At 36.7% G+C, this 15825-nt stretch overlaps 1 protein-coding gene across 2 annotated transcripts in view; it reads left to right on the forward strand.

Annotated features, from left to right (window-relative positions):
• The window catches only part of STAT4 (signal transducer and activator of transcription 4), a 108638-nt gene that overhangs the window by 6944 nt on the left and 85869 nt on the right, over nucleotides 1–15825 (forward strand). Inside the window, exons 1-3 of one of the 2 annotated variants that reach the window (XM_023528752.1) lie at nucleotides 11424–11478; nucleotides 13921–14049; nucleotides 15373–15517. In XM_023528752.1, the coding sequence (XP_023384520.1) occupies nucleotides 13922–14049; nucleotides 15373–15517 (273 nt within the window). In that variant the 5' untranslated portion in view covers nucleotides 11424–11478; nucleotide 13921. Of the gene's footprint in view, nucleotides 1–11423; nucleotides 11479–13920; nucleotides 14050–15372; nucleotides 15518–15825 lie in introns of those variants that run through there. The other variant, XM_011355925.2, reaches the window with a different exon arrangement.

Genomic DNA, 15825 nt, shown 5'->3' on the forward strand with positions numbered 1-15825 from the left:
TACCTTTGCCAACCGCTGTATGTAATCCTTTGTTATCATTATTAAGCAACACCCAGCGGCTTTCTCCGGGAATGGCATAGGAAGTTAGAAATACAAACACAGGGAATACAGCTTTCCTCTATGATGTCAGCTTCTGCTTTAGTTTAAATATTTTTAGAGGATATCCCAGTTAAGCCAGACATCTTGTTTACAATGGGGCAGCATTGTAGAGTGTGGGCAAGAGGACAATACACTTATAGTACAAGTTACCACTGTGCAGTCATGTCAAAGTTTCATGTTACATCTGATTAACTGGCTGTTTCTCATACGGCCAGACATGACAAGTTTCTCCACACTGAAAGAGTCTGTAGACTGAATGCCATCTAAAAAGAATTTGAATAAAAAGCTCATTAGTACGTTACCATGGATCTTGGTTATTCCTGAGAATGAATGTCATTTTTATTAATTAACCTTTTATATCATAACTGCACTTGATAAAGATGACTTCTGTCATCATAATTTCCTTGTGGATTTTTCTACTCTTTGTAGCAATGAGGAAGAGAATGCAGAGGCCTCGCCTTTTTATGAGAAGTAAATTGGATTATTAGAGAACAGTCTCTAGAAAAACCAACCAACCAATCAACCAATGAACCAACAACCAACCAACCAACCAACCAATGAGCAGTTGTGACTCTAGAATTTCTATACAGATAAGACTTAAGAGTGGCAACCTATTTGGAAGTTTCGGCCAGGGTACTTGTCTAGAAGGTGCATTTGCATAGCAAGTATACCATCTTTACTCAGATGATATGTTTTTTAGGGAGTGGTTGGTGAATGTTATAAAGAGGCAAGAGATCCCTGATCTCTTGGCATTACCACTCTGTGTAAAGAAACCTAAATAAATAAAGTACAAACAAAAACTTTTATCTAAATTGACCAAATTCCTGGCTCAGATCTCTCCTCGGTGTGAACTTGACCATGCCATCACTCAGGTATTCAGCTTAAGCAAAGCCAAAAATAAATCCTTACTTACAACCCTTTGACCTAAGCATCGTTCACACCCCCTCTTCTTTCCCCCACATCCGTCCTGCTGTAAAGTATTATCCAACAACTTGCCACAGCCATAGAACAAATTGGTGGGTCTAGTAAACCCCGTGATATCTCAGGGATAAGGCCATTCTACAATCACAGATGACAAAAGCCTAGAAAATAATACTCGTCTCATTTAAATGTGAAAGGAACTCCTTTACAGGTAACTCAGAAGCCTCCATTTTTCAGTCAGTCTGTGATTTGGCTTCCCTGTGAGAATAGTGCCCTCTGGTGCTTGTTTAATGTTCTAGTCTGCAAACTAGCTTAGGAAAAGAAAACCTTTACAACTTGAACATGAAAAGGTTGATGTAATAGAACTGGCTGTTCTTAAAAAAAGCACTTTTCCATTAAAAACTGTGCTCTTAACTTTATGTTAGACTTTTATGCTCCAATATAGCATAAAACAAAGAACTTGGTAGTTCACACAGAAAGAGCAACGTAGGCCATAGCCAAACATGTTTGTGAAGTCAAATAATTCTTAAGAGAAAGAAGATAGCAACCCTTCATTTTTAAGATTTAGTTCATTATTTTCACAACCAATCAAGCTACAGACAGAGGTTCACCAACCATGGAAGCAACTAAGATGATTTTTGGTTTAGTTTGGTTTTGGACTGCATAGCCCTTGGTAATTTCTCTATATGGAAAAATGTTATACTCTACTAATGACAGTTGTATTTTTTTTTCCATGAATCAGGTATTTATTACGGGGGGGGGGTATTTTCTTTTGGAATTTTTATTTATTATTCTTATTTTATTTCACTTAAATTTGAATTACTTTATTTGCTTGTAGCAAGGAATTTCAAGCTGGTGAAGATCTGATAGAGGTCTTTTTGTTTGTTTGTTTGTTTGTTTGTTTGTTTTTTAAGAACAAACGAATAAGAAGAGAGAAAGCAGCTGTAAGATATGAACTTTCAAAATACTTACATTCATCCATTTTGTTCTATAGGGTAATATTTGCCTTGGTTCTTGTCTACCCTTTCTCTCTCTTTTTTGGAGATCCTCCAGTAGATAATGTAGATAGTGTGTGGAATGACTGAGGCTGGGAAATGTCGCTGTAGAACACAGAAGGCACACTAGCAGCATTCACACCTATAAATGTGTATTATCTGGTTAGACAGTAAGTCTATACTGGGTTTTGTGGGGTGTACATGTGGTTAAATTTTTAACATCATGCCAACATTTGAAATTCAAGAGATTTTTTTTCTCTACAATCCAGATTTTCAGCTTCTCCTGAAAGATGTCAGGAAAAAAAAGACTTTCAGGTACCTGTTAGGTTCTCCACAAGCTAGCTCATTATCTGCCTACCCCGCAAGGCCTCTGAGTTCACAGCACTGGATTTACAGTCATTCTTCATTAAATGGCTTTATGTTTATATACAGACCACTGGATGCCGGTGCTGAACTTCCAAAATACTCATCCAAAGCCCTATCGGTTCCCTCCCACTCGCTTACTTTGCTTCCTCCAACCACAAAACCAAATTTCATTCTGTCCCTTTGCACTTTTTTCCCACAGAAAGGCTCATGGCCTTTCTAGATGATGCACCTTCTAACATCTCCATCCACCTCTCCCCGTAGTGACTCTCACCTTGAAGCATCTGGATCAGAGGTACAGAAGTAATTATACTGTGACTACGCAAAAGGAAGATACTGAAGCTTCCACCCAGAACCTCAGATGTCCCTCAAAGTATCTTAGAATTAGAAAAAAAAAGCATCTTTTCCTTCAATTGGATGTGGCCTTGCACTGATGCTCATATCTAGGAAATTGGAGCAGTTTAAATTTCAGTCCTCACTCATCCTCCAGACCAGTCATTAAAGAAACTGTGCAGTAAAGAAACTGAACAACTATCTCAGAGACTCTGGTACCAACTGACCTTGTTTATAATGATTCTTTTATAGCATCCATTGTTCAGATTATTTTTCTTACTGTCCAGAAGGATACCAATCTTAGCCCTGCATCAGTGTCTTATCTTCTTATTAAATTTATTGGGGTGACATTGAGTAATAACATTATATAAGTTTCAAGTATACAATTCAATAATACATCATCTGTATATAGCATTGTGTGCTCACTACCCAAAGTCTAGTCTCCCTCTGTCACTATATATTTGACCCCTTTTACCCCCTTCACCCTCCCCCTTTCTCTTCTGGTAATCGGCCTGTGTTGTCTGTGTCTAGGCAAGATAAACATCATTTTCCTTCCATCTGCCTGGATACAGTTCTTTCATTCATCACTTTTTTTCTGTTGTTGTTAACTATATCTCCTGCATTTTCTGACTACTTTGTTCATATTGGTCTTTAACTCTCTGGAATTCCTGTGGCACATATGCTAAACATTGTAGTTCAACTGAGCTCTTATCAGTTTAAAATGCTTATTTTGTTTTCACTACCAATTTGATATTTCCTCAAGCAGATTCCTCTTTAAATCGTTCTCATTGTGATGAGTACAATCTATAAGCTCAACAAATATTTCAAATTGAATTGAATGAATTTCCAAACAGGTATACAGCCTCAGCATCTAAATGAATCTCTGGAGACTTCTGCTTTGGACATGATAGATTAACAGGAATTAAGGTTGCCTGGTAAAACTCAAGAAGCTCCATTAAATTTGAATTTCAGGTATACTATAAGTATAGATCATACATATACTAAAAAAGTATTAATTGTTGGTCTGCCATTCATATTAGGTCAATAAAATGCGAGACCTATTAATCTAATAAAATCAAACATAGACATTACAAGAAAAGAAAGCTACACATCAATATTTCTCATGAAAATGGAGGCAATTTAAATACAGCAAATATATACAAAGGAATATACATCACAACCAAGTGGGGTTTATTCCAAGAATGCAAGACTAGCTTAAATTTGAAAAATCAGTGTGATTCATCACAGTAACAGAATGAACAAGAAAGAACATGAAAAATGTAAAAACTCTATATTTGACAAAATTCCACACTCGATTACAGTAAACACCCCTCACCCCTAAGGAATAGAAGTGAATTTTCTTAGCCTAATAAAGGATATGTATGAAAAACTTATAGCTAACATTATACTTAATGGTGAGAAACTGAATGTCTTTCTTCCAAGATGAAGAGCAAGGCAAGAATGTCCCCTCTCATCATTCATTAGCATTGCACTGGAAGTCCTAGCTTGTGTAATAAGGCAAGAAAAAGAAATAAAAGACATACAGATTGGAAAAAACAACATAAAACAGTCTTTATTCACAGATTATATGATCGTGTATGCAGACAATTACAAAGAATCTAAAGAAATGCTAACCGGAACTAATAGGGGGAGAGACTAGCAAGGTCACAGAACACAATGTCAGTATACAAAAGTTAATTTCATGCAGAGAAAAAGGAACGCTTATGCACTGCTGGTGGGACTGCAAATTGGTACAGCCACTATGGAAAACAGTATGGAGGCTTCTCAAAAAACTAAGAATTGATCTACCATATGATCTAGCAATCCCTCTACTGGGTATTTACCCCAAAGACTTGAAAACCCATATCCAAAAGATATTTGCACACCGATGTTCAAAGCAGCATATTCACAGTGGCAGGATATGAAGCACTGAAGTATTCTACGATAGATGATTGGCTAAAGAAGCTGTGGTACATATATATAATGGAATATTACTCAGCCATAAGAAGAGATGAAATACTACCATTTGCAACAACATGGATGGACCTCAAGATAATCATGCTAAGCAGAATAAGCCAGATGGAAAAACTTGAAAATCATATGCTATCACTTATATGTGGGATATAAACCTAAAAGCAACGAATAAGCAGGACAAACAAACAGAGACTTGTGGACATGGACTATAGGCTAGTGGTTACCAGAGGACTATAGACTAGTGGTTACTAGTGGGGTGGAGGCCGTGGAGGTGGGGAGATAGATAGGGAAAAAGGAGTCAAATATAGGGTTTAGGGAGAGAATGAAGTGGGTAAAGGGGATCAAATATATGGTAGCTGAAGGAAACTGGACTTTGGGTGGTAAACACACAATAGAATATACAGATGTCAAATGATAATGTACACCTGAAAATTATATAATTGTACCAACCAATGTTACCCCAATAAACTTAATTAAAAATTGTTTAAAAGAGTTAGTTTCAATGAGCTAGAATTTGAATTTAAAAAGTATCACTTATATTTGCATCACCCCCTCCCCCAAAGAAAAGAGAGAGAGAGAGAGAGAGAGAAGTAATTTGGCATAAATCTAACAAAAATGTGTAGAATTTGAATACAAAATACTAATAAAAGAAATCAAACACTCAAATAAATGGAAAGATATACCACACTTCTTTTTAATACTTATTTCTTTCATTTCCTTCAATACCACCACAAGAAAAACCATATAGGTTATTCATGAAGCCTGGGGAACAGAGGGGATATGCAACAGAGACAAAAAAACAACTTGATATAGATCATTAGACATGTCTTTTGGGCCCACCACTAGAAATTTCTCGCTGACTCCCTTTATTGGACAAGTTTTGTGCCATATTTTCTTCTCTCTCCCATCCTTTCCCCTATTCAATTCCCTTTGTATCTTCTTCTTTCCCTTCTTCTTTTCTCTCTTATCTACTCCATTCTCCCAATTTCTTTTATGTCTTTAAATGGAGTACATTAGCTGTCTTTTTAATTTTCTTTTACCAATTCAATTCGCTTAATTAATGTCTTTTCTTAAGCTAAGATAGTTCTCTACCTAAAATATTTGGGAGAATGGGAGAATGAGAAAAGAGAGAAAAGATAACTTCTTCAACTTGGTGTTCAGATAGAACCGATGTACGTTAAATCATTATATCAATTTATATAACTATAGATAAATCACCAGGCACTAGGATGAACACTGAAACACAAAGAAAAATAACATATAATCTTGATCCTTTAAATATTCAGTTCAGAGAAAGAGAACAATATATGAAAAATACATAGAATAGAATAAGGTGGTTAAGGGCTATTTAAGATCAGACAAACAATTTTTTTTTATGAAGAATCTACAATTCAGGTATCTTAGCCTGCTGTCAAGCCTTATTTTCTAATGTGTGGTTCAGCAGAAACAGCCACCTTATGTACAATATAAACAATGTACTATACAACCACATAATTTGCTAAATGTTTTGGAACCCTATTGGCAATGTGTCTACCATCATGATTCACTGGGGACTTTTAAACGTATGGGTAATTGTCCATATGCTCCAAGGGAAAGCTGGAGAATTAGAGTATATGTATCTCTAATCAATAGACTATGCAATGAGCTTCTCTATTTTGGAATTCACATTTATATTCTTAAACTTACTTATTCCATAGCTGTCTAAGAAATTTATTGCTTTTCTTATAAAAGATTTTTCATAAAGGTGAATGGTTTTAAGCATTGTTTCCGGAGTCAGATATTCCTGAGTTTGAATCTTGAGTCTGCCCCCTACCATCTGATTAACATTGACAAGGTCCTCCAGCCTCATTAAGCCTAGTCTCCTTGTCTGTCAGCTGGAGATGAGAATGATACCTAATCCCATGCTGTATTATGAAGTTCTCAGCATTGTCCGGCATTGAGTTAGAGTTGAAGTGCTATTACTGAAAAGAATGCTGATTCGTAAATTGCAATGTTTCTGAAGCAGCAGTAGAGGGAGCACTGTCACTGGGGACTGGATTTGAGAACACTAACTTTAGATATTAAACCCTTTGTACAAGACATTGTCTCTATTCTGATGGATCTTGAACACCTGCACACAGATGAGCTGTTAAGACCCACATCAGACTGTCTTGCCCAGAATAATCCTTTCTGTACCACTCATTTGGTACTACCACATGCTACCTTGGGATTCTGTGTATCTATGTATGTACGAGTTCTGTCTGTCCAGCATTCAACTCCAACTTATCCAGCTTCCTCAGGTCACATAAAAGAGGAAGCTTGGATAGGTAAAGTGCTGTGGCAAAAATGAAAATCAACAATTGTTTATATTATTTGAACAAGAATTCAGAAGGCAAAGCTGGCTTACAACCTGCAGTAGGGAAAATGATATCCCTTCTCTTCCTTTCTCACTGCCTTCAAAATAAGCAGCTGTACTTAGCATAGTAGAAAATGCAGTCAGAACTTTCTTTGAATCTCCTCTACTTCTGATTTATAAGTGTGAAACTGCCCATGTCACTTGACCTGTCTATATCATAAGATTTGAAACTTTATCTGTACCATGAGCGGGGAGGGAAGATGAGGTAAACCTAATGACCTCCAAAGTTCCTCACAACTTGGTTATTGTTATGCTGTTAATAATAGCTATTATTGAGTATTTTCTCTTATCTCATTCTTTATTCTAGATCTTTCGATCTAGCCAGCAATTTTGTGTGGGATATAATATCCCCATTTTTTATAAGGAGTTTAAGGCTCATAGAGTTAAGTATCTTAAAAATGGCAAAATCAGAACTAGAATCTATTTTTCTGCAAATGTATAACCTGAGATTTCCCTCTTATGATGGGGCAAAAAGAAAAAAAAAGTAGAAGACTTATAACCAGAGCAATTGAGGGATCACTTATAAGGAAGAAAGGAATCTGTGATGGCCTTTGAGTTTAGGAATTCATTTTAGGGTATTTTTGTTTGTTTTGCTTTGGGTTTTTTTTTCCTTTATTTTTTTTTCCCCCCAGCTTTGAGGGATTGGTGAGGCCAAAGCCAGTATAAAGCCAAGAAATTGGAGACCTAGCTATTTAGGTTGGATTCTAAGAAAGGGAAGCAAAGTGGACATAGAGGTACCCTTTCTCAGAAGCCTAGCTCAGTTCATGAAATAGGAAGGGAGAAATAGGTTTAAGACAAATGCTTTAACCAAGCAAATAATTATTCGTTTGGGTGGAGAGTCCCTTATGATATTTACTTCTGGGAAAACTGATTTTGGTGGATAAGATATGGTGGAATAGAGCAGAGATTTCAAAAGTGTTGTCTGCTGATCCAAGGGGTAGTTCCTAAGACCTTTTAAGGGTGTCTACGAAGTTAAATTTATTTTTATAATAATCCTGTTTTGCCTTTTCACTCTGTTGACATTTGCACTGATGATACCAAAGCTATGGGGGGTAATGTTTGTGCTGTAGAATGAACTAAGGCAATGATGCCAAATTATCCTAGTAGTCATTGTATTTTTCACCACTACAAACTTAAAAATTTTTAAATGCTAGTTTGACTTAAATGTATTTTTGATGAAGCAAGAAAATTAATATTATTAAATCTCAGACCTTGAATATATGTCTCCTTAATATTCTGTGTGATGAAATGGGAAGTACACTTATTAATGTATGATGATTGCCTCAAGGAAAAGCACTTATATGATTGAGTTGCCCACAAACTGGCTAATTTTTTTTTTCACAGAACACCATTTTTATTTGAAAGAATGACTGACAAGCTATAGTTATTCAGACTTAGGTACTTGGAAAACATTTTTCTGAAAATGAACAATGTGAGACTGTCACCTCAAGGAAAACAATTGCCAATATCTGTTTCCAATAATAAATTTGGAACTTTCAACAAAAATTAGAATTCGGAAAGCTTGTATCCTTACTACAAGCTTAACAGCTTCCCAATACTTAAAATACTTTTCTAATGAGATCAGTGATGATATTAACTAATGCGATTTTCTGATATTGTATGAAGTATGTTGACATTTGGACGATCTGCATAGTTCAGTGAACCAGTATTTTCCAAGTGATCAATATGTGATATTACAGAATCACATGTGGGTAAACGTTGAATTCAAAATACAAGATACACCAATCGATATGGTAACAGCACTGAACATGTAAAGTTTGCTGACATGGCCTCGCCTTCCACAGTGAAACTAATCCTTAAACTACCACCTGTTGAATTTTGGGTGTGGCATCAAAGAAGGATATCCACAGCATTTGAAAAGGCTATTAAAATGTTCTTCCCTTTTCCAGTTATATATGTTTGTGAGTCCAGATTTTCTTCAAATACTTCAACCAAAAATATTTTGTAACAGATCAAATACAGAAGCAAATATAAGAATCTAGCTGTCTTCTCTCAAGCCAGACATTGAAGAGATTTTTTTAAAATGTAAATCAATACCACTCTTTCTCCTAATTTTTCGTGTGGTCAAAAATATACTTGTTTTTCATTAAAAATGTTTATTTTAACACATAATGTGTTTATGATTATAATTTTAAATAAATAAAAATTTTAATTTGCTTCTCATATTTAATTTTTAACATATTAAATAAATATTTAACAAAGGATAGTAATATATGAAATTTGTTTGGAGTAGTCAACAGTTTTTAAGGGCATAAAGGTATCATGAGACCTAACAGTCGGAGAACTGCTAGGGTAGTCCCAAGGTGAGATTCTTAAAAGGAAGAAAAGAACAAGCTCTCTGCTTTGTATAGCACTCAACAGTCGAATACAATGATGATAAAAACACGCAAAACCAATATGACTAACAATAAAGCAGGAAGTAGAAAGTGCTAAATGAGTGGTCTAGATCTGTGCTAACCAATAGGACAGCCACCAGACACATGTGGCTGTTGAGCACTTGAAATGTGACTGGCCTAAACTGAGATGTCCTGAAAATGCCAAATATGCACCAGACTTCAGGGATTTAGTATAAAATAAAGAATGCAAGTATCTTATTAATAACTTTTCATAGCGATTATATGCATGTATTGATTATATGCATGAATTATTCTGCATGTATTGGGTTATTTATAGTATTAAATTAATTCCACCTTTTCCTTTTCATATTTTTTTAAGGAGGCTACCAGAAACTTACATATATGTGGCATGTGTTTTATTTCTCTTGAACAGTGCTAGTTTGGATGGGAAATGTGATGAGAATTCAGAGCAAGGAAAAGTTGCTATGACTGGGATCATCAGTGAAATCTTCCTTGAGAAGGATATAGTTTCAAGAAATACACCAGTCAGGGGAAGAAACTGTAGATGAAGAGAACATCAAAACTGAAATACGAGAGATTGCTCTAGGGAGCAGAGGAGGCTGGTCTGAGCCAGATCATGGGCTCCTATAGGGGACAGAAGTTTCCAGGATAGGTTGGGACCAAATTGTAGAGAACTTTGAATGCCAAGAATTTGTTCTTTTTCCTATACATGGATGACCGCTTCCCCGGATGAAAACTGGACTTTTCTTCATAGCTTATGGAATAGTCTGAACTGAGCACTTTTTTTCATTTAGGGACACAGCAGCCTAAGCTCCTGGAAAATGCCCGGTGGACAAGCAGCCAGGACTAGGCCTACCTGACCAATGAATTTAGAGTGATGTCCAATGTGTGACTTCGGGTAGATTGACTTATTTTTTCCAAAAGGGAGAAAGGGGTGGCACATTTAAGCAAATGATATTTATGTCACCTGGGAGAGGAGAAGAATCCTGACAGTGTAGATGTGTGATGGTTGATCAGGCATTTTACCTTCGTATACAGTATTGCTCTAGTCATGTGCATTAGCAGATTGAGTCATTCTTTCTACCTCTTTCAGTCTACTTTTATTTTTGTCTTCATTGTCGTGAACATTTATGGAACTCTTGCTGTGTGTCAGGGGGTTAACAATCTAGCTTTAAGGAGATGAAATGAAAAGACCACTAAGAAGGAAGCTGAAACGTTTAGACTCTTAGCCAGGTTCAGCAGCTAACTCATCAAGTAACTCTGGTCACTTCTCTAGCCCTCGGTCTCTTCAAATACGAAAGAGGACTTAGAACCAGACAAGACCAAGGCTCTCTCCAGCTCCATGATTCTAGAACAGGCCCATGTCACAAAGGGAGAAAAGTATACCAGAGCAACCAGGCACAGGGCTACTGGGGAGGAAAGGAGGATGTTGGGCCAGTAAAGGCAGGCTTCTGCGGCCTGCATAGAAGCTGGCCCAAACCTTTGGGTGAGGTCGTCCTCTCAGGCAGCAGATCTTGCTGGCATTGCAGTTTGGTGTTTTGACCCTAGCTACCCACCCGACTTCCATCCCAGGGTCTGGCTCACCAGAGTGGAGTCTGAAGGGAGGAAAACAGGAAGCCAGGAATTTAGCTCCAGGCAAGTAAGTCTGCAGGGGTTTTCAGACTGTTTGCAGAAACCAGTGATGAAAGTAAATGCTTAGCTCCCACCCACCCACTTTCTCCTAACCACCTGGGGCCACCTGCAGTTGCAGGTGACTGGTGGAATTTAGAAAAGAGGGCGTCCTGCAAAGGGGCTTCAGCCTTTTTCTGTTCTTTAGCATTTCTAGAATAGAGAGTGGGTGGGAACCGACCCAAGTAAAGTCCCAGAGACGCGAACACTGACGCACAGGAAAGCCTCAAGTGGGAGGAGAGATGCAAATTATCTAGTGACGATAGCGTCAGAGGCTTTCTACTGAGGACTGTGAAGGGCGATTCTGGCTTTGGACTTAAGCACGGCCTGGGAACTAGGCCGACAGAGCCAGGTAAGTAAGCAGACCACACCTTCGTGTTGCTTTTTCGAAGATGCGCGAGCCAGGAAATGCTTATGCAGGCTGCTGCTGAGGCTTTGCTGTTCCCTTGGTTTTAACAGTTAATTCATTGTAACTTGTCTGAGGACGGATGATTTTGAAAAGAAGCGTCCGGCTCGGTGATTCAAAGCCGCGCTGGAGCACAGGTCTCAGCGGAGACTGGGGACGGTGCTCTGCCGCTGGGTGTCTGAACCGTGGGGGAGAGCTGTGGCTGACGCAGAGGTGTGTCCTCGCCAAGTGCTGAAAGCGAGACCCTCTGCACTTTCTTAGCCAGCTTTTCTGAGTTATGATGTCTGACATTAGACTGCATATCTGAGTTTCAGGAAAAAAAGCCCATAGCTAGGATAACCAGTGATTATGGCTTTGAAGAGAGAGAGAGAGTGGTGTTTTAGGGCAGGTCATCTCCTTTGCAAGCTCTGGGTCACAGAGCCAATAAGGCACCTTTAGCTCCCCAACAGGGGAACAAAATGCCCGTTTATATAGCCCTTCTGAGGCCAGGCATTCAAAGAGGGTAGACAGGACCTTAATTTTCAAAAGAAATGTTCCGTAGTTTTCCTGGGATGGGAAAGTTAAGCGCTTAAAGAGTGAAAGCATAGAAACGTCATGAAGGATGTGTGAAGGCATTTCCAGAGGCAGCGACAGAGAAGAATATCCTAGGATTATTTCCTTATCCTTCCTTTATTTGGCCTTGAGTTCAGCCCTCTGGAAGGTGGACTAGGGGCCTAAAAGTGATCTATGTAACTTTAGGATAGGTTCGGTTCACTTAATTCTTTGTTAGAAAACAGATTTTCATCCAAATCTTAACAGATTTAACAGTAGTAGCAATTAAAATTGTAATGTTATTTTCAGCTCTTGTTCTCTCTTGTCATTAACTAGATTAAATTGTTGGGATATAGCTGGACAGTGTCAATGGTAGAATGGGAGCAATGTTCCAATTTTGTGGGAATATATATACCTGGAAAGAGCGATGTATCTGTTGTCACGAGACCTTAAAGCTGTGCATCTTGGGCAAGAGTCATTTCCTGACCCTCAGATTGTTTTCATTTTTAAAGTTAGGGTACTACTATCCACCTGCCCTATTCACAACAACATCAGGAGTGCCGCTCATTCATTTAACAAGCACTTATTGAGCAATTACGATATGCCTAGAATGATCAGGTGGAAAGGTCTTCGTAAATATAAAGTAATATGTAAATGAAATATTTCTTTTCCCAGTTGCTTCCTTTTAGCAAAACATTGGCAATAATTATCTTCTCGATCAGGTTCCCCAAAATGGTTCCATTTGAAACCTGAAATATATGAAATTTATCATCATGATGTTCCGTAAGCAAATGAAACCTTAACTTATCTACAAGATAGGGTGAAATACCATGGTGGTTAATCACATAAAATGTTTTTCTTTTGATCTAGAATTGCTGACAAAACAATAGAAATTTTGACATTTGAAAGAGTAAAATACTGTAACTTCAAGGAGAGGTCATATTAATTTTCCCAAGTTAGGAAATATGTCTAAAGCTTCTAAATTGGACAGAGTGGGGTTATGTGAGGGGAAACACATACTTTTGTTTTATGACAGGCTGCCAAATATGTATCAAGTGTGGTTTCTTCCTCAAGTAACTTGAGGGTTTAACCACTATCAGACAGATGTACATCAGAGACTAATTAAAAGTTGACTTTAAAAGCTTTGCCCAGCTGTAGTGGATCATCACAAAGAGAAATGAAAATATATATTGGTTCAGAGATATTTTGAACTGAAAGAATTAGAGCCTGCGAAAATGCATACATTAAACTCTTTATAAAGCTAAGACTGAATTAGACTAAAACTCTAGAAACATAAGGCTGACTCTAAAAGTCAGACAAATCTGAAATGAAGAAAAAAGGATTGGGCGAGTCATATAAAAGAAGCTTTTATTGGGTATTTCTCACTTGTAAAGCCTTAAAAGGGTCTTAAGAGGTATAGTTGAATATGCTATTTACCTTTAAGTTGCTTAAAGTCTAATAATGTAGAGGGAGCAAGGGATAGGGGAGGAGCTTGTGGAGAGTACAGATGGGGAAGGGATGGGGAGAAGGGTGTCCAGCGAAGAGTGAAAGCTTCCTGAAGAAGGTGGAACAGGAGTTCCTGTTGGAGCAAAGAAGGGGATAGTTTGGGGACAGAAGGAGTATCTTGTTTCATTCATTAGGGATGGCTTATGGAAAAGTTTAGAATTGCTCTATCTTTGGATTGAAAGCATTTTCCCTTTTCTGTTTTAATTGAATGACTATAAAAGAAAAGTAATTTTTCTTCAGTTACTTAACTAATGGGCAATATGATCTTTATTTGAAATCTATGAAAATCATAAGATATACCACAGTTATTAGTATTACTTTTAAACTCTAATTTTACACCCTGTTTTATAGCATGTCTCAGTGGAATCAAGTCCAACAGTTAGAAATCAAATTTTTGGAGCAAGTAGATCAATTCTATGATGACAATTTTCCAATGGAAATTCGACACCTGCTGGCCCAGTGGATTGAAAATCAGGACTGGTAGGATCAAACATTATTGTATTTCTTCTACAAGTTGATGATGCACTTTATATTCTATCCTTGTAGACTTATTCTATGGTTCACTTTTGACTCAATAGGTGCATTTTTTTTTTCAGATAAAATACTTCTTCAAAGTTTTGGAAAGCTTTACCAAAGGAAGAGAATCATTGTCCTTCCTGGTTTCATTTGCTGTAGATGAAAAGTTAATGATGCTAGTGCTTTGTTTTCCTGTAGACTAAAACCCCAACAATTTTCTAAACATTAAAAGCCAAGAAGTAAATCTATCGTTTACATCAATTCTCTCTCTTATCACAGACTCAATGTAAATAAATATACATTTACAAACATTTTTTTAACATTTTGCAAACATTTTTTAAAGCTCTATTCACCTTGTACAACTAGAAAATATTTTTTTTGCTTTAAATAGTTATCTAACTTTTTTATTGTTATAAAATATACATAACATAAAATTTACTATTTAACCATTTGTAGGCATACAGTGTAGTGGCATTAAGTACATTCATATTGTTGTGCCACCATCCAGCTCCAGAACTTTTTCATCATCCCAAACTCAAACTTTGTACTCATTAAACAAAAACTCCCCATTCTCTTCACCCCAGCCCCTGGCAACTACACTTCTATTTTCTATTTCTCTGAATGTGACTACTCTAGGAACTCCATATAAGTAAAATCACATCATATTTGTCTTTTAGTGACTGATTTATTTCCCTTAGCATATGTTCTCAAGATTCACTCATGTAGCATGTATCAGAATTTCCTTCCTTTTTAAGGCTGAATAATATTCTATTTTTTCTATATATAATCTCACATTTTGTTTACCATTCATCTGTTAAAAGACATTTGAGTCGTTTCCACTTTTTGACTATTGTGAATAAAGCTGCCATAAACACTGTTGTACAAATATCCGTTTAGGTCCTTGGTTTCAATTCTTTAGGGTGTCTACCCAGAAGGAGAATTGCTATATGTAATACTGTGTTTATATTTGGAGGAATCTCCATCCTATTTTCTACAATGGCTGCACCATTTTTCATTCTCACCAGCAATGGACAAGGGACTCAATTTCTCCACATCTTCACCAATACTTACTTTGTTTTCAATAATCTCATCCAATAGATGTAGTGTTTGATTTGCATTTCCCTAACGATTAGTGATGTTCAGTATATTTTCATGTGTACAGTTTTTAAAAAAACTGTTAAATGCTTATCACCGTGGAATAGATGTATCACTTTAAAATTAGTGTGGTAAAAAAGTAGGCATTTTCTAAGTTGTTTCCTGCTGTGTAATAACACTTGTGTTTTTTAGGGAGGCAGCTTCTAACAATGAAACCATGGCAACAATTCTTCTTCAAAACTTGTTAATACAACTGGATGACCAGTTAGGTCGTGTTTCCAAAGAGAAAAACCTACTCTTGATACACAATCTAAAAAGAATTAGGAAAGCCCTTCAGGTGAGACAAAATATTCAGATTTATAAGTCTTAAATTCAGTAAAAAAAAAAAAAAAAAAATCAAATATATACCCTTATATTATTTTAAAACCAGATTTAAGAAGATAAAATCTGAATTCTCTTACCATCTTAAATTTTGTTCTCAATTTTATTTCATTATTCAATGTTTGTTTTTCATGAAATTTTGAATTTAAAATGCACTATAAGTGGGAGTGTATGTGTGATTTACATGTGACTGTTAGTTATGATAAAATTTGGCAATGCTGGAACAGGGATTTAAAAGATAATAATTTCATGGCTACCCCAACC

Source organism: Pteropus vampyrus, unplaced genomic scaffold, assembly GCF_000151845.1.
Source record: "Pteropus vampyrus isolate Shadow unplaced genomic scaffold, Pvam_2.0 Scaffold2, whole genome shotgun sequence".
NCBI lineage: Eukaryota > Metazoa > Chordata > Mammalia > Chiroptera > Pteropodidae > Pteropus > Pteropus vampyrus.